The sequence below is a fragment of the Talpa occidentalis genome, unplaced genomic scaffold (assembly GCF_014898055.3).
Source record: "Talpa occidentalis isolate TD23 unplaced genomic scaffold, MPIMG_talOcc4v2.1 talOcc4.11, whole genome shotgun sequence".
NCBI classification, from domain to species: domain Eukaryota; kingdom Metazoa; phylum Chordata; class Mammalia; order Eulipotyphla; family Talpidae; genus Talpa; species Talpa occidentalis.
In genome coordinates this window covers 10129843-10155251 of record NW_023601104.1, presented here as the reverse complement: position 1 = coordinate 10155251, position 25409 = coordinate 10129843, and the positions used below count along the sequence as shown (strand labels likewise).

Below are 25409 nucleotides of genomic sequence, written 5' to 3'. Positions count from 1 at the left end.
CAGCCCCCGGCCAGCCTGTTGTTCAGCAGGGCTGCGCTTGCGCTGCGTGGCCGAGGTCTCACCCTGCTGGCCCGGCCCGGGCTCCTCTCCTCCGAGGCTGGAAATGAAAAGCCCTGAGCGCCCGGCCGCCCCCGCCCCGCCTCGCAGCCCCCGGCGCGCACGTGGGTGCTCCCGCAGGGTGGAACGGGTTGCGAGGGCTTTGCTTAATTGTATTTCTTCCAGGGCTCAAAGAACTCTTGTTTTGAGTCTTTGTATGGGAAGCAGAAAGCAGCGGGTCTGATCCGAGGCTTAAGAACCTGACAATGTCTCCTTAAATAGCAGCTCCGCGAGGGGGATAATTGACTCAAGTGTTTGCCACGGTAGCGGCGGCGCGCGGGGGTCGGAAGCCCACACGAGCCGCAGGTCCCGGTTTAAATTACCTCGAACTCCAGCGGGAGCTGGAAGGGAGCTGTGAAAGGCTCCCGCTTCTCGCTGCGCCCTTCATGGAGGGCAGGGCACGTGGTGGGCCCAGCCCAAGGACCCCTCCTCTGCCCCAGTTTCCTTGCTGGGCAGGTGAGTGCGTCAAGGGCAGGCGCAGAGAGGAGGTTAAAGGCCCTTCCCCGGCCTGTGTCTTGGTCCCCTCCCTCCCGGCGCCCACTCGCCCCAGACCCCAGTGAAGGGGGGCAGAGGCAGCCGGAGGGAGCCTGGAGAAACAAGCGCCCCGGGGGGGCCCCCAGAAGCGCTGGCATATCTCCATTTCCAGCCTACGGGGTAGCAAGCGCGGGGGCTGTTTTTGTGAACCCCCAAGTTGAGCAGCCCCTCCCCCACCAGTGGTGGGGTCTTTCAAGGCATTGACCATTGTCTTGGCAGAACCAGAACGGAAGGTTTCTCCCAAGTGACTGCAAGGGAACGGCCCAGAGCCAGGGCCACCTGTGCTGAGAGCCCGGGTCTGGGGGGGAGGGGGAGGTGATCAGGAGTGGGCCTTGGGGAGGTGTCCGACGCCTCCCCCATGCTTCCACCACCCCTCCAGGGCCAGCGAGGCGGCGAAGGCCCCACACTGGGCGTGATCTCTGGTGCCCCCTTGTGGCAGCACCCCGCTTCTCGGCCGCGCCCTGGCTGGGAGCTCAGCCTTGAGGTTTTAGTTGAGATCACAGCCGTGTCCTTCTCCCTCTGTGTTCATTTTATCCACTTCCTCTTGTAGTATATTAAATCCGGATACTTGAAGTCATTTCACAGCAGCGGAGTGAGGGACAATGAACAAAAACTCGCATTTGGTGTAGCAGGAGCTCAGACCCTTTACTAAAGACCCCCATCTTTCCCAGTGAAAGAAAACCCTGTGTCCCTGGAGCTCCGGCTCTCTTCTGGAAAACCTGGAACCTCCAGCCCTTCCCTTATGATTTCTGAACGCAGGCCCCTGCTGATTATGCTCTGTTTTCTTCTGATGAGATTTGCTTTGGTTTCTGGGGTGTTTTGCCTCCTCCCCACTCGGTTGTCCCCAAACATCTGCCTCTCCTCCGCCCCAGTGTCTGGGTGATTGGTGAACAATACTGAAGGCCCTGAAGAGCCAGAGAGGGAGAGGGTCTGAGGTGGGGTGGGGAATTACTGGACACCCTGAGCACCAACTCCTTTTTTCTGACCCTTGCTTGCTCATTTATTCCCTTTCAACTGTGTTTAATTTTCAAGAAGTTTTTAATGGTGTAAGAATACAAGCATTTTGGTTTCTTCAAAACAACGCGAGGTCTGGCTTGCATATTGTGTTGAAGGTGCTGTCATCTTTTCAAGTGTGGCTGACATGTGGCTTGCTGGTTGAATGTCACCTTGGGCCCCTCTATTCGAGTAAACCACCACAACGGCTCCTTTCGGTGGAGTCACCAAGAGCTTGGTGTTTGAAAGTGATGTTTCTAAAAAACCACAACAGATCTTTCCTGTCAGAACTGAATTGTGCGTTTCACTGACTTGCTGTCCTCGCAGATCTCTTACCAGGCCGCCTCTGTGCAGAGCTCAGACGAGTGACATTTCGCTCTCCTCAACTTCCTCTCATTGTCACTCCGGGACGTCGAGCCTGGGCTTCTCTCTAGTTGTCTCCGCTTTAGAAGAGACTTTTCTAAACATTTTGCTTTTCCAACTCCTGTTGCTTTCGTCACCATGAAGAGTCACCCAGGCCCCTGGAGCTCGGCACTGGTTTGTGTGTGAGGCTCAGTGACCTGTGCACACGCTTTTGGAGTGACACTCTGTTGGAAGGACTCTTAGAACTCAAAAGAGTAGTTAATAAATCCAGTATTACTCAGTTGCGAGAACTGGCCTCTCTTTGCCTTGCCTACTGCTCCTGACTCTGAGCTCCCTCTGGAGAGGTGGAAGGGTGTGCCTGCTTCCTCTGAAGGGTCTGCCTTCTGTCAACCTCCATCCTTGCCTGTCCCCATGCGGCCGCTTCCTGAAGGTAAGACCTGGGTGCTGCTTCCTACTGAGCTGGCGGGACTGGGGCGCTGGGCCCGAGGCAGCAGCTGTCTGGGTGGGAATGCTGTGGGAAGCTGTCCGCATGGCTCCTTGCTCCTGCTAGAAAGGTCTTCGTGAATGCCAAGTTAGGGGGGAGGGCGAGATCTCAGGAAGGAAGTACTGAAATCAGTGTCAGCGCTAGAAGCTGAAAGGTAATTTCATCCACTTCCCCTGCCCAGGACTAGAACTCAGGCTCCTTGGTTTCCAGCCACTGCACTGCTCTTTCGCGATTCCTCGTGGTCTCCCTCAGTTCTGAGCACCAAAACAGAGGCTGCTTTCTCATTGGGAGCAGCCCTGGGCCTCTTCCTATGAACAGCTTGAGCACAGCAGCCTCTGACTTTTCACCGAGTGAGAAGCAAACGGGGGAAGGGAGAAGCTGATTGCAGAAAGTGGCCACCAGCCCCAGTGGCCAGATGGGTTCCAAGTGGTCAGAGAAGAGTCCCCGCAGCATCAACAAACATGGCCCAGCCCTGACTTTCCCGTCTGGACTCTTCTCCCTTGGGAAGGAACCCTGTTTCCTATTTCTCTAAGGACATTTTACTTCCTGTTTCCCTCCTTCTCTGCCCTCATTTCAGTCCCATAGGCCAGCAGGAAGCTGGGTTTTCTGGGGTCTAGGGTGACCACTGGGGCGCTCCCTCTAGGGTGTACACAGCTTGAGGATGGGCTGGTTTCATTCCCAGAGACAACAGGAAGCCCTGAGGTTTTGAACACTCAATTTAATTTAAAACAGGCACAAATGCAAACAATTCACAAAAGTTTCTAGGGAAGATGCTTTTGTTTTTAAAACTCTGACCCTTAAAAAAAAAGTCCTTGCAATTTTTTTTTTTTTGGCCCCAAAGCATTCCACTTGGGAGCAGAGGAATCTAAAAATATTATCTAGATGGGGTCCAGGCGCCAGGAGTTCTTCCCTGGAATTCCCTGTCTCACCACAGCCCTGAAGGTGGGGGTGTGGGGGGGGAACAGGACAAGGAGACAGGTGTCTGAGGAGGCAGCTGGGGCTGATGATTTGCACAAATGGGGTATCCATTTTCTTAACATGATGGACCCCTTGGAGCTGGTTCACCTCCCCCAGACCAGGATTTTGAAAAGAATAGGTCCCTGAAGACTTGGTTTTTCAGACGAAGCTCACAGGTAAAACAAAGTTTGTTCCCTTAGCATTCTGGTCTCTGGCTCCCAGATGCCACAGTACAGGAGAAACTCAGAAACCTGCTAAGGCCCCAGGATGTGTGTGAGTCATGCAGACTTCTTCACTGGTCAGGTAGAAACTCGGGACTTAACGAGGTGGGAAGCCAGGCCAAGAGAGCAGGTCCCTTAAGAGCACAACTTTATGGGAGAGAGGATGGGAAGCCTTACTGAAACTGGCTGGGGAGACCGTCCTACACACACACACACACACACACACACACACACACACACACACACACACGCGCATTCTCTCAATGCTGTAAAGTGAGACCTCCTTTACCGCAACCTCATCCTCTCTCTTTCACCCAGAAAATGCCCTTCCCCTTCCTACAGCCTCGGCGCGCAGACTGTTCACAGTTCAGAGCAGGCTGTGTAGGGAGAGCGTTGTTGGTACAGGATGGTCAGGAAGCAGGTGCAGGTGGGACTGTGCCTTCTTCAGGAAATCAGACACAGGAAGGAAGATGAATTCAGGCAATAAAAACCTTCCCTGTGGCCCTCTTGAGACCCAGAGTTTGGAGTTGGTGCTGAGGACAGCAGGTATCCTGGTGAAGACAGGCCATCCGCCCTCTTGGCTGGCCTGGGACACTAATGTTCCACTAGCTTTAAAAAAGCGCAGCAGCCTTTTTTGCTGTACTGGCCTCAGTGGCCTGGAGCGCTGGTCTCTGCGTTTCTTAGAAATATCCCTGTGCAAATAACAAAGGGTCATCCTGCAGAAAGGGTCTCCATCATCCCAAAGGCAACTGGGGACTCACTTGGGAGGGAGAGAGACTGAGGGGGCAGGTCCGGCCTGGCCCAGTGAGCTGAGGGGCAGGAGGGCAGGGATGGGGCTTCACATTCAATCTTTGGAGAGAATACTGAGAGATTGAGGCAGGCTGGCTGCCCAGTGTCCCCTGCCTGTGGACGCAGGTGGCAGGCGCACCCTGGGGTGGCTCAGCAGGTGGAGGTCTGCTTGCGGTAGAGCTGGATCAGGGGCACCAGGCACTCTGGCAGCCCTGTCTGCAGCAAGAAGGGGTGGTCCAGGAGCTCCTGGGCGGTGGCTCTCTCCTGGGGGTCCCGCACTAGCATCCGATCCAGGAAGTCTCGCAGCACTGGGGAAACCTGTGAAGACAGGGCAGTGGGGGGGAAGCCATGGTTTGCAGTCACTTTGGGATGCCCATAAAGATGACCATGCCATCTTTTGAAAGTCTTGAGTTCTTTTCCTTCTTGTTCCTCCCAGGCACTGTACTTTTTAGATTATCAAGTAAGTAAAGACAGCATCGCTCCAGGAAAAGTGGCCAGTTCATCTCTAGAGGGTGCTGCTGAGCAAATGGAACTAGGATGCCTGCAGCCATGGGGAGCTGAGTGGCAAATGCAGCCCATTCCCCACCCTGCTTCCCAGGGCTCAGGTTCAGCTGTGTTGCTCTGTGGAAGGGGCATGCAATTGGAATCCGGTCCTGGGTCTAGCCCTAACCTTGGGCAAGATGGACTTTTTTTCTAGATTTCTGTTTATTCTTCTGCAAAAGGGGCTCATGATAAAATATGTGTGCCCCAACTGCGCGTAGGGATTTAGAGAAGATTTAAGAAAAGAGTCCAGGGACAAAGAAGTGCTTTGAAGAATAGAGAACAAACAGGTGGGACCTAAAAAGGAGATGTCTTTATTGCTTTAAGCCTTAGAGTCAAAGTCATGGCCAGATCTTGATTCATTTTAAGCCAAATCCCTTGGGAAGAGGCTGTCTTGCGCTGCTACAGTAGGCTATCTCCCCTGAGGCATTAGCCAGTTGGACATCTTCCTGGTCCATTAGTCTTGGCGTAAGTAGTGTAAGGCTCCAAAGGTCAGTCGTGTCACAAGGTGTCTCCTGTCTGTCCTCCCATCTAACTGTGCTGGAGCCAACTATTGTCAATTTAGGGACTGGGCGCAACGCTCTAGGACCTGTCTCATCTGGCCAGCAGATGGCAGTGCCACTTCACAGCCCTGTGCTGAGCTGGTGGCCAGCAGGGGGTGTCCACTGCTAAGGCCTGCGGATTTGGGTTGGATTTGTTAGCAAAGGGTTAAATACAAACACACACACACACACACCCCCTCACTTGTTTTAAGGGGAAAACGGACTCAGATGTGATTAGATGTACAATGATGGCGGACAAGGCGATTTGTGTGACAGACTAGGAACACTGCAGCATGGATGGGCTCCCCTGACAGAGGGGACAGGGGTTCCTGCTCTATTAGATTCCTCCCCAGGACTTCAGGGATTCCTGAGGAAGAATCCTGACAATTGCCTGCTAGCGGTGACTCTGCTGTGCAGCTGCGAGTGGAACCCTGTTGGGGTGACCACAGGAATTTACATTTAGATATGACTCCACACCCAGACGCAGGTGTTATGTGGAGAAAGAAGAGCCTTTATCAGGAGCCCAGACCCTCTGGCTTCTGTGGAAGGGAAAGGCTGGGTCTGGGAGCCCAGGCTCTGTTCCTCTAGGTCTCGGGAAGAACCGCACCTGCAGGTCACGCCTTGTGTACCCACTGACCTTGTGAGAGTTTTTCAGTTTGGGTGGGGCGCTGTCCCGGAGCCTCTTCATGGCTTGCACTGGGGAGTCGCTGAAGTAGGGTGGCTCCCCGTCCACCATCTCAATCACCATGATGCCCAGAGACCAGATATCCACCTGCAGGAGGAGAAGGGCCCTGACCCCACTGACAGAGTGGGGCCCCCTGGTCCCAGCATGCTGCAGGGGGAGGGAGCAGCTGGGCCCGAGTCTCCTTGGTGAGTCAGCCTCCTTCCCGGCCACTCTCCCTGTGGTCAGCTACTTCCTGCCGGAGTGACCATTGACGTAGGGACACAGCTGGCCACAGCGACTCTCCCAGAAAGGCCACACACAGGGGCAAGCCTGGCCATAGCCAACCTTTCCTTGAGCTGGTGGGGAGCATTTTGAGGAGCTGTTTGGGGCAGCAAAGTCATGAGCAAGAGCAGACTAAACCAAGGTGGGGGGCAGTGGGCAGTGGCGGAGGGAACTAAGTACTGGGGCTGTTTTGATGGCGGGTCCTGGATGGGACCCGAAGTGGGGAAGCTGTTCCCAGGCATTTGGGGGGTGGAGGAAACTGTTACCTCAGTGGCATACAGAGACCTGGAGATCACTTCGGGAGCCATCCAGTAGGGTGTTCCCACCAGGGACTTCCTTTTAGGGACATCTTTGCTGATCTGAGCACAAAATCCAAAGTCCGAGAGTTTCACCTGGGTTGGGGTTGACAGGGAGAAAGAGGAGTGAGTGATGAAGTAGGAGCAGCCGGGCCGGGAGCAGGGACATAGGGCCCTGGGTGTGCAGGGTGGGGAGAGGGTCCTACCCGGCCATCGAGGGTCAGCAGGATGGAGTCACTCTTGATGTCCCGGTGGATGACACCCTGGGCATGCAGGTAAGCCAGGGCCTGCAGCACAGCCTCACACACAGTGGCGATCTGCTCCTCGTTCAGCCTGAACAGGGAAGGCAGGGCCCGCAGCAGAAGAGAATGTTAACTCTGGCAGGACAGCAAGGCACATGGGCTGGGCAGCTGCCCCTAGACTGGACGCCTGCTCCTGGGCAATGTGTGGGGGAGCCCAGTCAGCCGGAGCCCTGGTGGGAACGGGGCTGCAGAATCCCTTCCTCCCCACCCCAAGACCCCTGTGTTTCTAGCTCAGAGAGATGGAGTGAGGGGTTCGGGATGACCTGATAGGCCCCCAAGTCTGCTGAACCTGTGGCTGCCTGATACCCCAACCAGGGCAAGGGTGGGGCAGCCAGCGCTCGGGGCCCCGCACCCCTGTTGCCCACCTGACTTGGGATACGATGTCCGTGAGGGCCCCGCCCTGCAGGAACTCCATAAGCACCCACAGCTCCTCACCCACCAGGTAGCTCTTGTACATCTCCACCACGTTGAGGTGCTGGTAGTCCCGCATGATCACCACCTGGGGGACAGGCATGGAGGTCTGAGTGCCAGGCACGCTCTCCATTGCCTGCGCGCACATGTCCAGTCTGGCTCTGTGCTCACTGCCCACCCCAAACACCCTGCCGCACCCCACGCCCTCTCCTCCCACCTCATTAAACAGCAGCTCCCGGCGCTGCTGCTTCCTGAGGTCCATCATCTTGACCGCCACCTGGCGACCCGAGTGCTTCTCCCGGGCCAGGCAGACGATGCCTGTGGAGCCCTCGCCAATCTTCACGTAGCTGTCCAGCAGCAGCCGGGGGTCGCCCTGGTCCACCACCATCCTGAGTGCAGCCTTGAACTGCTCGTGTGTCACGACACCCGTGTCCTCGCCGGCCAGGGCACCCCTGGCTGCTGCGGGGTCCTGGGGCAGGTATAGGTTGCTGGTGCTGATCTGGGCGTGCCGGGTGCGGGGGGAGCCCGCCGGGGAAGACCGGCCTGGCGGGGGGCAGGCGGCTGGGGCTGCGCGGAGGGGCTTCTGGGGGCTGCTGGTATCCGAGGCGGTCAGAGGGCTGAAGGTCCCCATGGGCTGGTCCGGGGGCAAGGATTGGGCCTTGGCCACCAGGCTTGGGGGGGAGTCTCTCTGCGGTGGCCGGAAGGAGGAGTTGGGCTGCAGGGGATAGAAAGCACAGAAAGGGCTGTGGGAGCCGTTGGAGCAACCTTCCCAGAGGCAGGGGGTGACTGCCATCACCTCTGGACATGGCAGGGTGGGACCAGGGCAGGCAGGTGTTAGAACAAACTGGGGAGGTGCTGTGAGCAAAGAGTTTCAAACGAAGCTGAAGGCAAACCACAGTCCTGCGGGGGTAACCAGCCCCAGTGACCCCAGGAGAGCAGAGCAAACAACAGCTGAGGCTGGGAAGACAAAGAAAGCCCCTAGGGTGTCCTGTGCTACGTACTTGTTCCTGGGTCATTGACAGTCAGACCTCAGGGATGCCCCTGGTCTTTGGTACAGCCCAGGGAATCTGGCTCAGAGGAGCTCTTCAATCCTGCAGTTTCCCCACCCAAGGGGCCCCACAGGGGTGCCGGAGGCTTTGGCAATGTGGGGTGGGGGTGAGAGACTTGGGTCCCAGAACAAAGCAGGGAAGCCACACCAGGGGTCTGGTAGGCCTGCTCGTGCCCGACAGCATGGCGTCTACCTGTTCGCGCTGTGAGACTGTCTCCCACAGAGGATCACGTAACCCTGTTACCCTGGGGTGGAGGGGCCGCTTCTCAGCTGTCCCCCGAGCTGGGGACTTGGTGCCAGCATATCTGGAATCAGGAGGGTGGGTCCAAGCAAACCCACGTCCCGGGGCTAGGAGTGAGGCGCTTTGCTGAGGGCTCCCTAGAGCAGTCCCTCCTTCCCAAGGGTCCTTTTGTGAGCCTCGTAGCCTGTTTCCAGCAGGAGGGAGCAACATTTTACTTAATGAACCAGGAACAAAGAACCAGATGAAGCTTGTGAAGCCATGCCAATAAAGAGAAAGGAGGACAAAAGATGGAATTAATTGTAACGACTCTGGGGCTTCCCCGGTGGCGCAGCGGTTGAGCGCTGGGTTGCGAAGTTGCCCGCGGCCTCTGCCCTGACGGTTCGATCCCCGCTGCTCCCCGGCCACCGGAGGAGGGTCCCACATGGCGCGCAGACCTCTCCTGCCGCCCGCTGCTCCCCTCAGCAGTGTACTTCGGTCCTTCTGCCTGCTCTGCTCCCCGCTCTGGCTCTGGTGAATTCTCTCACCCTCCCGCGCTTCTGACTGTGCCCAGTGCTTGTATAAACAAACAAACAAATAAATAAATAAAACATGCCTCTATTTAAAAAAACATAATAATAATTGTAACGACTCTGGATTAATTCTGGAGTTCCTTGTGTGACTGACATGTCTTCTTGCCCAAGAAGACAAGAAGCCCGGTGGCGTCGCAACAATGCCTCACTTTCCCTTCTTAGGCTGTGGTGACAGGTTCTCCAGCTGTGTGCTTTGGGGGTAGGGCCATATGTGGCCCAAGGCAGGGCCATGTCATAACTTTTGTTTTTTTTTTTAAAAGATTTATTTATTTATTTATACACTGGGTACAGTCAGAAGCGCAGAAGGGTGAGAGAATTCATCAGAGCCAGAGTGGGGAACAGAACAGGCAGACTGACGAAATATACTGCTGAGGGGAGCAGCGGGCAAGTCAGGAGAGGTCTGTTGCGCCATATGGGACCCTCGCCGGTGACCAGGGATCGAACCGGCGCTGCAGAGGCTGTGGGCAGCTTCGCAACCCAGCGCTCAAGCGCTGCGCCACCGGGGAGGCCCTTATTTTTGTTAAATAAAAAAATCCATTTATTGAGGCCATTTTGACACAGGCCTTAAATGTGTTATTTCTCATTGCTTTGCGGGTTGTTTTATTATCCCATGGGTACTATTCACATCTGAGGACAAGGAAGCAGGCTTGGAGAGGTTAAGTAACTTGCCCAGAGTCACTAAACAGTAAGGGGCAAGGCCAAACTTCAGCCTGACCCCTCACCCCCGTCGTATCATTGGCGTCACCTATCCTTGACATGTAATGCAGCGCATGGTACACAGTGGGTGCTTAACCAGTGTTTACTCAAGCTGAGATCTTCTGACTTAGCCCTTCTGCCCCTAACTACTTGGCAATCCAAGCTCCCAATTATCTTACTTCTTTGGCCTTCCTGTCCCCATTTCGCCTCTCCTTTTGCTCTTTAGTCAAAGTGAGCGCCGAGGGCTAAGCAGCCCAGGCTGATACAAGAGTCCTAGACCCACCTGTAGGCCTGTCTGGCACATGTTGGCCATCAGTAGCCCAGTCTCCCAGGGCACCAGTGCACAGACAGCTGCTATGGGAGCTGCTATGAGTGTCCAGAGCCACCTCTTGGGACGTGCTGAGATACAGAAGACTGGTTGCTGGCTTGGACTAGGGTTTTCCAGGGCCGTGGGGGAAGTGGAGGGAGCCAGATGCTGTCCATCTCTGTTGTAGCTTGCCTAAAGCAGTGGTTTCCAGGCCTCCATGGTGGCCTAGGGGTTAAGTCTCAGCACTGTTAATGCTACTGCCTGAGTTCAATCCCCAGCCAGGGAGCTACCCACATGGTGTGGCAGACCTCTCCTGTCTCGCCCGCTGCTCCCCTCAGCAGTGTATTTTGGTCCTCTGCCTATTCAGCTCCCTGCTCTGTCTCTGGTGAATCCTCTCACCCCCGATACTGCTGGCCTGTACCCCAGCTCTTCTTTGCATAAATAAATCTTTAAAGAAAAAAAAAGCCATGGTTCCCAATGGGCAGTGACTGTCCTCTAAGGATATTTGATCCTGTCCGGAAGGATGCAGGGTGGTCCTACCTGAGGGGTGCCTCTAGCACCTAGGGTGTAGGAACCTGAGATGCTACTGAATATCTTACCATGAGCAGGACCGCCCCCCCTCCAAGGAGTACCTGATGCAAATGTCAGCAGTGTGTGGCTGGGAAGCCCAGGCCAGGGCAGCTCAGAGGAGTCTCAGCCCGGCCTTAAGAAGCCTGGCTTGGCAGTATTCATCTAGAAAGGAGAGACCTAGGCGTGGGGAAGGAAACAACCCTGCATTTGGAACTGGTATCTCTGAGCTCAAGACAACCACCCCCTGCCTCAAGGGCGCGGGGACAGCCCTGCACACCCATGGGAGCTGCTTGGTAAGGGCTTGTTCCCCTGCTGTGGGGTGCTGGCAGGCACCCAAAACTAGCATGTTAGTGCTCAGCCCAGTGCTGACAGATCCCTACAGACTCCCAAGAGCCGAGAGAGCGATGGAGTTCCGGATCTCACTCCCTGGCAGTGTGCACTGCCCTACTCCCACCTGGGTTTTCTGGGGACTGGCTCTCCAGGGGCAAAGCCTTCCAGAGACCCCTCACCTCCCGGATGCTCCAGTTCCTCACATGGAGCACATCACCCCTGCTCATCACGCCACCCCGCTACTTCACGGTGACATCTCAGCCCTCTCCTTTGTCCCAGCGGGGGTGGGAGGTGGTAGTGCACAAAGCCCAGAACCTCCCCCTGGGTGTCTCAGGCTGCAGTGACTTAAGGAGGTTCCGGGTTCAGGCCACACCCCGACTGCCCCCACCCCTTGGGCTGGTCTACACTGGAGCCATCGCTGACTCGGAGGACCCGACGGGTTCTGAAGGGCGTTCAGGGAGGAGCGGCCCCATCCTCCTGCACCGTCAGCACTTGTTTCTTTTTCTGACTTCCAGCTCGTGCTGCAGCCTGAGCTCAGTCCTGCCTGTCCCTCAGGAAGCAGCGCTGTCCCCGAGGAAGATGCCAGGTGCCAGACGCATTCGGAAGCCAGGGGTGGGCACAGCCCTGATTCACTTGAGACACCTGCAGTCAGCGTCTCACCCGCCAGAAGGGAAGGACACCGTCACCACGGCCGGGCGTCAGCGGGCAGGGGAGACGCAGAAACTCCCCCCCCCGCCCCCCCCCCCCCCAGGCTTGCCATGAAATGTCACCATCAGGGTTTTTTGTAAGAAAAAGATGTGCATTTAAGGCTGTCACACAGGCCTAAAGTCTGCTCTGGAGCCAGCAAACCCAACCCTGCGCCCCTCAGAAGGCACAAACTCGAGTCGGTTGTTACATATAAGTTAAAGCAGCAACCACTGAAACCACGGAAGGGAAGAGGGCGTCCTCTCTAGAGAAGGGGTAACAGGCACATTTCTGTGCCTTGCGGGGAGAGGGGGGAGGCTGAGACCAGCTCTGAGCAGTGCAGGCAGAGCCCCTCCTCTGCGGCGCGGGAGCCCCCTCTCTGCAGCTCGGGAGGGGGCCGCTCAGCCCTGGGGGCTTGTGGTCCAAGATGTGCTCTTTCAGGAGTGCTTTTTCACGGCCTCCCAGTGTGGTCTGCCTAGACATACCCCAGAGGGCAAGAAGTATAAACTGGGGTGCGCTGTAAATTCCTCTCAAGGCCCCCCCGAAAATGGCCTGATTTGCAACCTCTGACCCTGGTGTTGAACCTTTGGAGAGTCAGGGCTCAGCTGAGGTTGAACTGCTTTTTTGAGCATTTTGTTTCCTCTGCTCGGCCCAACCTGACCCTTGAGTGGGGAGGCCAGGCAGGGCCTGTGTCCCTGCCATGCGCTCCCCAGTAGACCCTGCCCAGCCAGGCGACCCTGCCCTCCTGAGAGAGTGGCCCCCACAGGTGGCCCCGCCCGACCTACCTTGTTCTGTGGTGGAGGGCCGGGCTTGCTGCTGCTGCTTGGAGGGGCCGTGGCAGGAGTAGACAGGAACATGCTTCGGAACAGCCTGCGCTTCAGGCTGCTCTCCTGGGACTTGGGGCTGGGGCTGCCTTCTCCACCCGGCCTTCCGGAGGTGGGCCCCACCAGGCAGGACTGTGGCCGGGCCTCCTCAGAGCCGTGCCTGGCAGCCTTGGTCCCACGTCTACCGGCGGCTACAGGGGGTGAGGTGCCGGATGGGGAGCTCTGCAGGCAGGCACCCAGTTGCAGGCAGCGCTGTGTGGCACCCTGAAACTCTGCAGGCCCCAGGGATTGTGCCTTCGCGGCCAGTCCATTGGGCAGGACCCGTGGGCTCTGTGGCTCAGGCCATGGCATCTGCCTGTGGCCCACTGGTGTGCCCCCGTTGCAGCTGAGGTAGAGGCTGTGGGGGTCAGTGCACTCAGACTGGGGGCTCTGCAGGTACATGTCCGGGTCAGCAGCCCAATGCTCATCCCCCAGCAGCCCCAAGGACTGCGCCCGCCGTCTGCTGGTGGGGCTGCGGCCACGCAGGGTGTTGGAGCTGATGACCGACAACTTCTGGATGTCGTTGAGCAGCCCTGAGATGTAGCCGTCCGTGGCCATGGAGCTGCCCCGCACCACTGTCTGCAGGGGAGGGGGGAAAGGTGGGTGAGCAGCGGGGAGAGGCGGTCTTAGACCCAGTCAGAGAACCTCCTGGGGGGAGCCTAGCAGGGAACACCTAGGGACCTCACTTCTATCCAGCCCGTAATTTTTTCAGTCATTTACCAGGACCCATAGCTGGTCAGCCCAGTGTTGGCACAGGGCCTCAGGGAGAAAACAATTTTCGTGGTACTTTGGTACCCCCATCCAGCACATCAGATGGTGTGGGCAGCTGAGCTTGGGAAGCTGTGGGAAGTCAAGGGAGGAGCCCTGGATCCAACCTGGGGCCTGTGACCTTTGAGAGATCCCGGAGCCCTCCTAGTAGGCGGGGACCCGTCCGGGACTGTCCTCCACACTTTGGTGGCCTTGACCCCACCCCTGCAGGCTCTTTGATCCTTCATTCTTGGTCTGCACAACTGAATCCCCCTGGTCTGTGAGAACCCCAGCCCCCCAGGGCTATAGGCCCAAACATTACATGGGCCATACTGAAACTAAAAAATGATTTGTTGTTCTCACGAATTCAAATTTCATTGGGTATGCTATATCTTTGTTTGCTAAATCTGGCAATCCTACCACCCAGTAGAGAGGGATTCCCCTGGGTCCTCCTCCTGGAGCTCCTCCCTGGGGCTCCTCCCTGGGGCTCCTCCCTGGGTCACCCAGGAGAGAACAGAGGCTGATTAGCTAGGCATGAAAACAGTGGGCTCACTGATAGCTGGTAATTAGGTGGTTCCTCCAAGTGCCTTCGTGGTTTTGCCAGGCTCCGTTTTCTGTGGAGAGGGAGCGGCTGAACCTCCTTACCTTCATGGGCTGGAGCTGCACTCGGGTGATGCGTGAGGGGTCCACCACCGGCTTGGGTCGCCGCAGCGTGTCCAGGATGTTCTGCCATTGTGGGGGGAGGCCCACAAACTTCCCTTCTTTGGGGTCAAAGGAGGTGTGGACTCGATGCTGGAAGTTCTGTGGGGCCGAGATCTCAGGACGTTTCTTCTTTTTCTTTCGGAACATGGTGCCTGAATGGGAAGGGGCATGCTGAGCTCCAGCGGGCCTTCTCTGGAGCCGGGCCCCAGCAGCACAGGGCTGCAGCCGGTGCTAGGGCCTCAGGCCGCAGACAGCCCCCCAGTCCTCTGTCCAGGCCCAGGGCTTCCCTCACTTCTCACTCCTACTTCCTCAGGGAGACTGTTAGCTCCCAGCAGAGCAGTCCCCGAAACAAAAGCGCCATAAATAAGCCAACACAGACTATAAACAAGGAAAAGAGGTGTCTGTCTTCTTGTCTGCGCCAAGTCCCCTGCTGAGCAGTCAGACTCTGGGGGTGTGTTTTTATCAGATCCAAAGCCCATTACAAATATCATTCCACTGTCAAAGAATTTTAAAAAGGGGGAAAAGGGAGGAAAGCAAACTCATTTTTTGGAGCATGGCCTTGATTTTTAAACCAGATAGCACAGTACAAGAAAGGAAAAAAGAACTACTCTTGAATCCAACAGTATGTTCATATTTGTTTGTTTCTTTTTTGCTTTTCATCACATTCCATTTGGATTTATCCTGGGATGGTTCAGCTATCGAAACCCTGTTGATGTGATATGCCACTTTCATAAAAAGCCTGCCCACTCGCTGATGGGCGTGCTACCCAGTCTGGGACTATTTATCCCAGGATCAGGATATCTCTCATAGTCACCAGGTGCTCTGCCCAATTCCAGAAAGTCCCTGAGGGAAGGCACACTTGGGGTGGTGAGGGGCTGTTACCTGAGGGGCAAAGTCTCCAGGGAAGAGAGAGCTCCCCTTTCTGTGAGCCCCATTTTTTCGGGTCTCAGAACTCTGTACAAGCCAAACCTCCAGCCCTCACCTCCCTGATTTGGGATTGCCTAAGTCCTATTGAGCTCCATCAATAACTAGGAGTGACAGGGCAGGAGGTTTGGAAGAAGGAAACCGGAAACCCAGGAGGAAAGGTGACGCTTCCAAAGCGGTCCTCTAGCTCCCCTTCAGGAGCCCCCACTGGCACCACCTCTGATGGAAGACAGGGCTGGGAGTGCCCACTTGAATGCTTTGGCATCTGAAGTGACTCAAAATAGCTCTTTAGTTTGTTTCTTAAAATTGTTCTTTATTGTGGTAAAATATACTCAGTGGGTTCTCATGTCACCCGGAAAGGCCATTTCTAGGTTTCAAGAAACTTGTTTGTTTCTTGAACTGAATGCTAGGGTCATCCCTCTACCCAAAGATTCTGAGTTCAGAGCTGTGACAATCTTTTCTGGCTCCTGCTCTGGAAACAGCATTTTTCTGGTCCTGGAATAAGTCAGAGACCTGGAAGGGGGCCGGTGCCCAGTCTGAAAGGTAGCTTGTTGTTCTACATGCCAGCAACAAAGAGAGCATGAGATTTTTAATTCTGCGGTACAGTGGGAAATAAACTTTTGGTCTTTGTCCCCTGTTCCTGGCACACAGCTGCTAAAATCCTTAGGGTCCTTAGCGTGACAAGACTGAAATTTCAGTCTCCCCTGCCCTCACTGCTGGGGTGGAGAGAGGAGCTGGCGATGGAGCTAATCATCAGCAATTGTTAGTGACTTAATCAGTCCTGCTGCTCTAACGAGACCTCCAGGAAAACTTCTAAGGGCCAAGAGTCAGGGAGCTTCCCAGCTGGTGAACGCGTCACAGTGCCCTTGTCCACACACCTTGCCCCACGCGGCCCTTTCATCCTGCTGTTCCTCAGCTGGATCTTTTACAACAAACATGGTAATGGTAAATCAAGTGCTTTTCTGTGTTCCACGAGCCATTCTAGCGAATTATAGAACTGGAGGACGGAGCTTGTGGGGACCCTCCGACCTGTCAGAAGAACAAGTGATCTGGGACGTGGCTTGTGGGACTGAGCCTGTGGGGTCTGTGCTAACTCCAGGCAGGTAGTATCTGAATTGAATTGAACTGAACACCCACTTGGTGTAAGAGAGCTGTAGAAATGGTCTCAGGAGGGAAAAAAAAAAACCCTCATCTGATGTCTGAAGTGTTATAAGAGAGCATGCCCTTAGATACCATTACTATTTACATTAAAAATATCAAGGGGCCTCCCTTGTGGCACAAGGGGTTAAGTCTCAGCACGATCAAGCTATGGTCAGCCACTGCAGCAGGAATGATGCCTTGGCCAGGGAGAAACCCACATGGTGCAGCAGACCTCTCCTGTCTCACCTGCTGCTCCCCTCAGCAGTGTATTTCATTCAGCCTGCCTGTTCTGCTCCCCACTCTGTCTTTGGTGATTCCTCTCACCTTCTGCATCTCTGGCCTACACCCCAGCTCTTGTATGCATAAATAAGTAAAAATAAATCTTAAAAAAAATCAAATGCCTAGGACTAGATCTAATTAAAGATGTTTTCTATATTGAAAAGCATAAAACATTTATTAAAGATATTAAAGAATGTTCATAGATTAAAAGGCTCAGTATTACAAAGATATCAATTATTCCTAAATTAACCTACAGAGTTATTTCCATTTCAGTCAAAGCCCTAACATACTTATTTTGGTAGAAATCAACAGACTAATTCTAAAATGTACAGAAAAGGGCCTCCCTGGTGGTACAAGGGGTCAAGCATAGCACTGTGAAGCTGTCTGCCTCTGCAGCATGAGTTCGATCCCTGGCTGGCCAGGAAGAAACCCACATGGCGCAGCAGACCTCTCCTGTTGAGCCCGCTGCTCCCCTCAGCAGTGTATTTCAGTAGATCCGCCTGCTCCCCACTCTGTCTCTGGTGAATCCTCTTACCCCCCACACCTCTGGCCTGTACCCCAGTTCTTGTATGCATAAATAAACAAATCTTTAAAAAATTTTCTAAAAAAAAAATGTACAGAGGGCCTCCCTGGTGGTGCAGCGGGTGAGTGCTGGGCTGCGAAGCTGCCCGCAGCCTCTGCAGCACCGGTTCGATCCCCAGCCACCAGCGAGGGCCCCACATGGTGCGCAGACCTCTCCTGCCGCCCGCTGCTCCCCTCAGCAGTGTACTTCGGTCCTTCTGCCTGCTCTGCTCCCCGCTCTGGCTCTGGTGAATTTTCTCACCCTCCTGTGCTTCTGACTGTACCCAGTGCTTGTATAAATAAATAAATAAATAAATAAATCTTTTAAAAAAATGTACAGAAAAATATTAAGAACCATGAAGAGCCAAGACAATCTTGAAGAACAAATTTGGAGGATTACACTACTAGATATCAAAATTTCTAGATATCAAGATGACACTACTAGACAGATTATAAAGTGACAGTGATTAATACAGTGTGAAATTGGCACAAGGATTGACAAATAGACCAAGGGAACAGAAGAGAGCCCAGAAATAGAGCTATTCATCCAAGGTCACTTAATTTATGACAAAGCTGACACTGCAACATGGTGGGGAACAGATGATCTTTTCCATAAATGTAGCTGAAGCAATTAGATATTCATATGGAGAAAAAGAAGCCTGAAAAATGAATTCATATCACACTCCCAAATTAACTGGATCTAAATGTGAAAGGTCAAATAATAAAGCTGGTGGGATGGTTTGGGAGGAGGGCAGGAGAGTGGAAACCCACAGGTTAATCATCTCCTGCCCAATTCCCTTCTGAGTGGCTACATGCAGCCTAAGTTTGGTGGGCTCTTCTGAAGCCCCCCACCTGCTGGGGCCCAAGCCTGTCCATATCCAGGAGCCCTAGAAACAAATTCAATTGTCAAGGTTTTCTTTGTCCAAAGCAGAACTCTCAAAGACACAAGTTAGGAGTAGAGGATTATTTCTAAAGATCTCTCCTAGATTTATTTGTGAATGCAGTATGAATGCAGCGAATGTTTGAGGAAAATACAGCAAAATAGTCGTTGTTGTGTTCGAATGGTGGGGCCATGGGTAACTTCCTCCTACCCCACCTTTCTATACTTCTAAATCTGACTTAAAGATGATGGACTGCTTTTCTGGAAAAACCACTTTTTTTTTTTCTTTTAAAGATTTATTTACTTGCGCATGCAAGAGCTGGGGTACAGGCCAGAGATGCAGGGGGTGAGAGGATTCACTAGAGACAGAGCGGGTAGCAGAACAGGCAGACTGACTGAAACACACTGCTGAGGGGAGCAGCAGGCGAGTCAGGAGAGGTCTGCTGCGCCATGTGGGTAGCTCCCTGGCCGGGGATCGAACTGGTGCTGCAGTGGCTGCGGACAGCTTCACAGTGCTGCATCTTAACCCCTTGTGCCACCAGGGAGGCCCCCAAAATATTTTTCAATAAAGAGCAATCTGTGAAGACTGAGTTCCTAAGAGACCCACTCAAGTATCCTATGTTGCCTAGTTATTGGCTGTGAGAACCTTGAGCCTCGAGTATCTCTCGCATCTCTCTGGCAATGCACCCCTGTTCTTGGAGCACAACTGTCCATCCACACAGCTTCCCTCAATCTGCCATTGCTAGGTCTCCTTTTCCCATCCCAGTTTCCTATCTTCTGACCTAGGCTCAAGGGCCCAGGGCTGAGGGGGGTGGTTGCCGCATCAGCCGTGAGGTTGTGGTGTAAAATCAAAGCAGGCCATGCCTGATTAAAGGTGCCATTCCTAGTCTCTGCACTTCTTTGCATGCACATTTAACTCATCGATTGGGGGAGCTTTTCTCAAAGAAGATATCCCTGAGGAGGAAGGAGGAAAGAAGTAGAAGGAAAAGAAAGGAGGAAGCTTTTCCATCAAAGAAGATCCCTTCAGCCTAGCCTGGCAGCAGTGATGTGGGCCTAAGACTCTGAAGTAGAAATGGGTGGAGGGAGGCTCAGGGGACCTCGAGTGCCCACCCCCATCTGACACCCTTCCCCAACCCAGGGGAGAAGTGCTGAGGGTTCTTCCTCAGGCTGGGATGCGTCTCTGTGACTGAGGAGCGCTTGGAGCTCTCCTTTTCTGAACATGCGCAGAACACATCACCTTCAGCCTGGCCAGCCCACAGCGGGATCAGAGGAGGGTGAGCAGCCCAAGCCAGTTTGAGAAGGAAGACCCCTGGGCACAGCTCCTGCTGAGGTTGCTTGCCCCAGTCAGCCTGGCAGATGGGAGCCGGTCAGTTCCTGGCAGAGGCTTTCTAGAGGAAATGCTGCCACACCCAGTAAACCCTAGGGCGGAGCTGGGAGAGTTCAGGGAGCCACAGGCCTGGGGTCACTGAGGGGTCAAGTCAGAGGAGATTCAAGGCCCAGGGAAATAACTTTTCTTGAGCACCTTCTATGTGCCAGGTCCTTTCTTAGGATCAACTCATTTAAACCTTAACATTGGGAGGTAGAAATTGTTATTATTCACAAATCCAGATGAGGCTCAGAGAGCTTAAATAACTTGCCCAAAGTCACAAAATCGGGCCTACCCGGTGGCGCAGCGGTTGAGTGCTGGGTTGCGAAGCTGCCCACAGCCTCTGCAGCGCCAGTTCCATCCCCGGCCTCCGGGTGAAGGTCCCACATGGCGCGCAGACCTCTCCCGCTGCTCCCCTCAGCAGTGTATTTCGTCAGTCTGCCTGTTGTGTTCCCCGCTCTGGCTCTGGTGAATTCTCTCACCCTCCCACGCTTCTGACTGTGCCCAGTGCTTGTATAAATAAATAAATAAATCTTTAAAAAACCCCAAAAAACTAAAGTCACAAAATCACAAAATGACTGAGTTGGGATTTGAACCCAGATCTGGTTCCAATGCCCCTTCTGGGTCCAACACGGGCTCTGGGGAAGGTGGGCTGCTGCTGTGATTCTCCTTCCCTGGGGTCTCTGAGCCACATGAGTAAACCCGTGGCTGTGTGTGGAAGGGGACGGACCAGGGCCAGCTCCCTCGGCTCAGATTGCTAAATTCTTTCTGGGGCTGATCTGTGAGTCAGAGTCAGGGGAGACTGGGGCTGTCCTGACTTGCAAGCTGACCCTTACTCTGTTTAGAACCTTTTTTTTTTTGGGCCTGCAAGGCGCGCATAAAATGTTTTAAAGGGCTCATGTTAGTGACTGTGATGTCAGGGTCTGACATATAGGGCAAAAAAGAAACAGAAACAGCAGGCAATATATTCTCTCCAGCACAGGTCCTGGTCCCCTCTGTAGGGTCTCAGCCTGAAGCCAGGCACCCCAAAGGCTTGGCTCAGGGGTGCTAGGCAGAACATTATAGCTGATGATAATGTTTCACAGCAATAGGGGTTTGGGTGGTGCCCAGAGCAGGGCACTGTGACTTGACCAGTCTAGAGTCCACTATGGGGATAAGTAAAGCAGCCACAGCAGATGAGGGGCACCCTCTGAAATGTGTCTCCTCTGGGGGCAGAGACTTCCATCTGCCCAGGCCTGAGATTCCCAGGGACATCAAGCTGTTGGGACTCCACAAACCCAAGGCAAAGCTACAGAGAAACAAGCCTACATTTAAATCTCAAACTGGGGCCTCCCTGGTGGTGCAAGGGGTTAAGCACCGCACTATGAAGCAATTCACAGCCTCTGCAGCATGAGTTCGATCCCCGGCCGGCCAGGAAGAAACCCACATTGCGAGGCAGACCTCTCCTGACTCGCCCGCTGCTCCCCTCAGCAGTGTATTTCAGTCAGTCTGCCTGTTCTGTTCCCTGCTCTGTCTCTGGTGGATTTTCTCACACACACCCCACCCTGCATCTCTGGCCTGTACCCCAGCTCTTGTATGCATAAATAAATAAATCTTTAAAACTTGCAGGCCAAAACTTGCATCTCAAACTGGAGCTTAGACATTCAAATGAATGCTGCCATTTGAGGCCGACCTTGGGAGAGAATTTGTCCATTCCAAGCATGCTCCAGGATATCCAGAATTGCTCGCTGGGAATCACCTTTGCGGCCCTTCATGAACCAACATCAGCCATTCTCCTAACCTGTTGCCTCTGCTTTTCACCAGAAGTGGCAATGTCCACTGAAAACTTCAGATCTTACTTTCAAGGAAAGGAGTCTTGGCTCCCTGGGGGGATTACACGAGTGTGCTGGAAGGTGTCTTCCAGAAAGTGAGTCCAAAGGAGTTTGCAGCTACTCTGAAGGTGGCAGAATTTGGTTGTAATGTTCTGGAATATTGGTTATTTCACCGACTGTTAGGAATAAGGCTGGTATGATTCTCCTGTTCCCGGGCATCTGGGAAGAGATGGGGTAGCTGCGTTCTGGGCCCTGCTCCAAGCGCCAGGAGTGAGAGCTAGGGAGGGCACAAGCATGCTTCCTCTCAGGGAGCCCCAGGCCTGCTCAAACAGAGCTGTGAGCTGGCTTACTGGGAGACCGAGGGTCCCAAGTCCTGCCTCAAGACGTTGACCTACTTTCCTCTTTCTGGGGCCTCAGCATTCCCAGTGGTGACAAGGGAAAGGGTTCACGCACCTCTATCAGCCTCTCTGGGTACAGTGAGGAGAGAAACAACATCTGGGGTAGGGTAGGCATTTTGGGGTGTTTGCAGTAATCACTCAGGGAGTACCTGGCGTCAGTACTGGCGCTGGACTGAGCATTTCACATACAGAATCTCCTTCCACCAGCCTGTGAGTTGTTATTGTCTCTATTATGCAGGTGAGGAAACACTTGTTCTGAGATTTTTAGCGATTTGTCCAAGGAGACAGCAAAGACGGGGCAGACCCAAGCCTGCTGTGAACTGCAGTGTCTGCAGTCAGCCTTTCATTGGAGTATTCTCACTGGCCAGGAAGATTTTTCTCAAACTTTGTATTCCGGAGTTTCTTTAAACACAAAATAATGTTATTCCTTCATTTAAGCAAAAAGTATTTGTTGCACATCTCTTCTGCTTGAACTCTAGGAACCATGGTGAACAAAACAAAAGCTCTGCTCTCGAGCAGTGAAGTTTATTTTTCCAAATAGATGTTGTGAGACCCCATCCTGACCTGCACCTCCCACCATCTGCTGACGCATGAGCTGTGGCCCTCGCTGAGCGGGTTGGCCTCCTGCCACCCTGTCCAGATTTCAGTCCTCCGTGGCATTCCCAGTATGAGCTTGTCTGTGGCCCTGAGATGCATCCAGTAATGGGGAGTGCTTCCCCTTCCTGAGGCTCTGCTCTCTGTCCTCTTGCTGCTCATCCTTTATATGGAGCTGAACTCTGTCCTCCCTCAGCCTCCCCCAGGGATCTGGGCCTATGTCTGCCCTTCTTCATATAACATGAGAGTCAGGAGAGGTGGTACCCCAGCACTCTCTCCCAGTCCCCCATAATATACCAGGGAGAGGGGCCTGAAGACAAAGTTCATTTGCTTTTCTGCCCAACTGCTGCCTGCAAGGTGCATGGATTCCAGACGCAGGCGATGGCCGCACTGCCACTACCCCGGAGGTCTGTAAGATCTGCCCAGGGCTACTGTGGTGAAGCGCGGGGTGTCCCCCAAGTCCCATGAGGTCCTGCTGTCCCACTGGAGCAGCCCAGAAGGAAGAAGAGTGTGCAGGACAGAGGACACTGCACACATAACAAGCCAAACATCTGGGCTCCCTACCCTTGTCACCATTCCCACACTGCAGGTCCCAGAGAACCCCCAGAGAAGAGATAATGGGGCTGTTGTTGCAAAGAATATGATAATAAAGCTCATTCAATCATTTGTGTCAACACTCCAGCTGAATGAGAGGCCGAAGAGCCAGCCTGGCCAGCCAGGGAAGGTCAATATTGACTCAGGCCTGCTTCTCCGGCCCAGCTCCCGCCTGCACGTGCAGCACCTCGGTCCAGCGGCGCTCCAGCCTGCCCAGCCCTCTGACCTCTCACTGTGCTTACAGTCCTAACCCCCCCGGAGGGCTCGCAGCCTGGGCTGTCCTGGGCAGGGTTTACCTCCAAGTTGTTCGCTATCCCAGATTTTCTACAGACAGAGCCTGGAGTCCTCATCCCAGAGTCCTCACTGCCTCGCCAGAAAGCCCTCCGCAGTCCCCCACTCACAAGGTCAGCTTCCTCATCACGAAAAGCAAAGATCACGTTCTCACAGCCCTTAATTGTCGCTATCTCTGTTTTGTTCCCCTCCTTGCTCTCCGCTCACTGTGGGATGGGCCAAACCTGCGTTGCTGGCTGTGTGTAGAGAAGGCAGGTGACTGGCGCGAGGGAGGAGAAAGGAGCAGAGGAGTACGAAGGCCTCCCACAGGTCAGCCCTGGGCTGGATGCGTTTACTAGTGCGTTAATGGCCACAGCTCTACAAGGCAGGTATTATGAGCTCTGTTGTACACTTGAAGAAACCATGGCGTGGAAAGAAGTAATTGTCCGAGAAGGTAAGTGGTAAGTGTGGAGCTGGGATTCAAGCCCAAATATTTCTGACTTCAAGCTCCAAGTTTTTCTATTCATCCTGCGGTCCAGAGAAGCCAAATGATGTGCTCCAGAGATAGGACTGGAAGTCTCGCGCTACAGGCACCCTCTGCCCCAGAGTGTGTTGCTTATGGTGTGTCCAGTCGCCATGAACATGTGAACACGTGTGGCATGTACAGAGCGCTGCTCCCGACGGATGCCTCCAAAGCCCAGTCCCCTCCCAGGCCCCGGCCCGCCCCCAGGCTATTCCACTACCAACCTCCCAGGGCCTTTTCCCTTTACTTTATTCCCATTGCTTTGCTGTCGTCTTCTTCATAATCTCCTGCCACGGGGCCAGACCATATTCAAAGCTCTCCAGAGAGGACGGTGAGGTAGCTTAACCTTTCCCAGTACAAACGACTGGGAGCAGGGGGGGTGGGCCCTGCTAAGGCTGGCCTCATTTGTCATCACAGTGACTCCTCGCGACTGTCCCAGGGGAAGGCGTGCTCCTCCCCATCTTAGAGCTGAGGACACTGGCTTGGAGGGAAGTGAAATTGCTTGTCTAAAGACCCCAAGGCAAAGTAAGGATTCGAACCCACCTCCTTCTGGTTCGAAATGCTGCGTTCTCAGTCACTACCCTATGTATGGTCTGAGGGGACCTGACAGCACTGCCACGTAAGCTTCCCAGCCACCAGAGACCCGGCGGAACATAGACCTCAGCCCCTCGCCGCCCCTCGCCTAGAAAAACAACTCAGAGCTACCCCCGGAGAAAAGAGTGGGGTAGGGGACAGAAAATGTGGACTACAGCTTGGGGTTCTTCAGGTCGTTCCCGGGGTGTTCCAAGAAGCACCTATACCCAGGGCAGAGGCCACTCACTGGGGAAAGCTGGAGTGTTTTTAGCAGGCTGGAGATCTGGGAATGAGCCTGCAGACTGGCATGTGCCCACAGCACCTCTGCCCGTGGCTGCTCAGCACATTCCCTGGTCCCTGCTATTGTCCTTCCTGTTGGAGAGCCTCTTTGCCAAGCAAGAATGCTGGCCTTGGCGACACCACCCCGCCCCAGACGGGCACCAGACCTGATGGGGAGCAGAGGCTGGGCCGGGAAGCAGGGCAGGGTATTTGAAGCGCTGTGGCCTGCCCTGGGCTCCTGGGAGGAAGTAACAATCCACTCCGGTGGAGAAGGGGCACCTGCAAGAGACCACGGCCACTGCCTAACAGACCCACGAGTGCCGGGCACAGGAGGCCACCTGCCTGGCCTCCGGCGGGTCCCCGCAAGCCTCAGGAAGGCGCCTGGACATCCTATCGGGGCTGGAGGTCCCTCACTCACCTCTGGGCTGCCTCCTCGCCCTCTTCCTTCTGGACTCCTCGCCCTTCAGTGGGCAGAGCTCTCGGGCTGGGAGAGCGAAGACTGAGGACTTCCCTGGCCGGTGCTCCGAGGCCTGTGTGGAAACAGATCCGAGACGCATTGTGACAGATGTAGTAAGTGTCCCCGCGGCTCTTGCAACTGGCCCGGGGCCAGGGCATTCTGCACCGCCCCCAGCCTCTTCCCGCTTGAGCCGCCTTCTCTGGTGCAAGGGAATGCAGGGGTGGGGGGGTGGGGGGCTCCCCCTTGCGCACGGGGTGGACGGGGCCGTGGTAGCGGGTCGGGTCCCACCGGCTCGCTCAGACGGCGGGAATGGAGCAGCAGATGCCGCAGAATTCCCGGCCGGTGCTTCCCACCTCTCCCCCGAGCGCCCCTGCTCCCTCCCCTCAGGCCCGCCCCCCTCCGCCCCGACGCGAGTCCTTCCTAGACGGCCGGGCCGGGCGCGCCGTCCCCGAGCTCAGGGGTCTCCGCCGCGCCGGCGGCCCCGGGGCGGCTCTCGGGCGCACAGGGCGCGGGCGAGCCCCCTGCTTGC

The 25409-nt window shown here is 54.8% G+C and overlaps 1 protein-coding gene across 1 annotated transcript; it reads right to left on the bottom strand.

The window, feature by feature from the left end:
- Positions 1–4587: 4587 nt before the first annotated feature.
- Positions 4588–24866, bottom strand: PAK6 (p21 (RAC1) activated kinase 6). Its single transcript, XM_037501739.1, has 9 exons — positions 24842–24866; positions 14175–14383; positions 12705–13361; positions 7692–8189; positions 7429–7562; positions 6968–7094; positions 6732–6857; positions 6157–6291; positions 4588–4755 (listed from the first exon to the last, which is right to left on the bottom strand). The coding sequence occupies exons 2-9, from the start codon at positions 14376–14378 to the stop codon at positions 4588–4590; spliced, it is 2049 nt and encodes a 682-aa protein (XP_037357636.1). The 5' UTR covers positions 14379–14383; positions 24842–24866.
- Positions 24867–25409: the final 543 nt, after the last annotated feature.

Coding starts and splice junctions, on each gene's coding strand:
- PAK6 (XM_037501739.1), bottom strand. CDS start 14,378: ATGTTCCGAAAGAAAAAGAAGAAACGTCCTGAGATCTCGGCCCCACAG. Junction 7,563..7,691: donor GGGAGCTGCTGTTTAATGAG/GTGGGAGGAGAG, acceptor CCTGTCCCCCAG/GTGGTGATCATGCGGGACTA. Junction 6,858..6,967: donor TGCTGACCCTCGATGGCCGG/GTAGGACCCTCT, acceptor ACCCCAACCCAG/GTGAAACTCTCGGACTTTGG.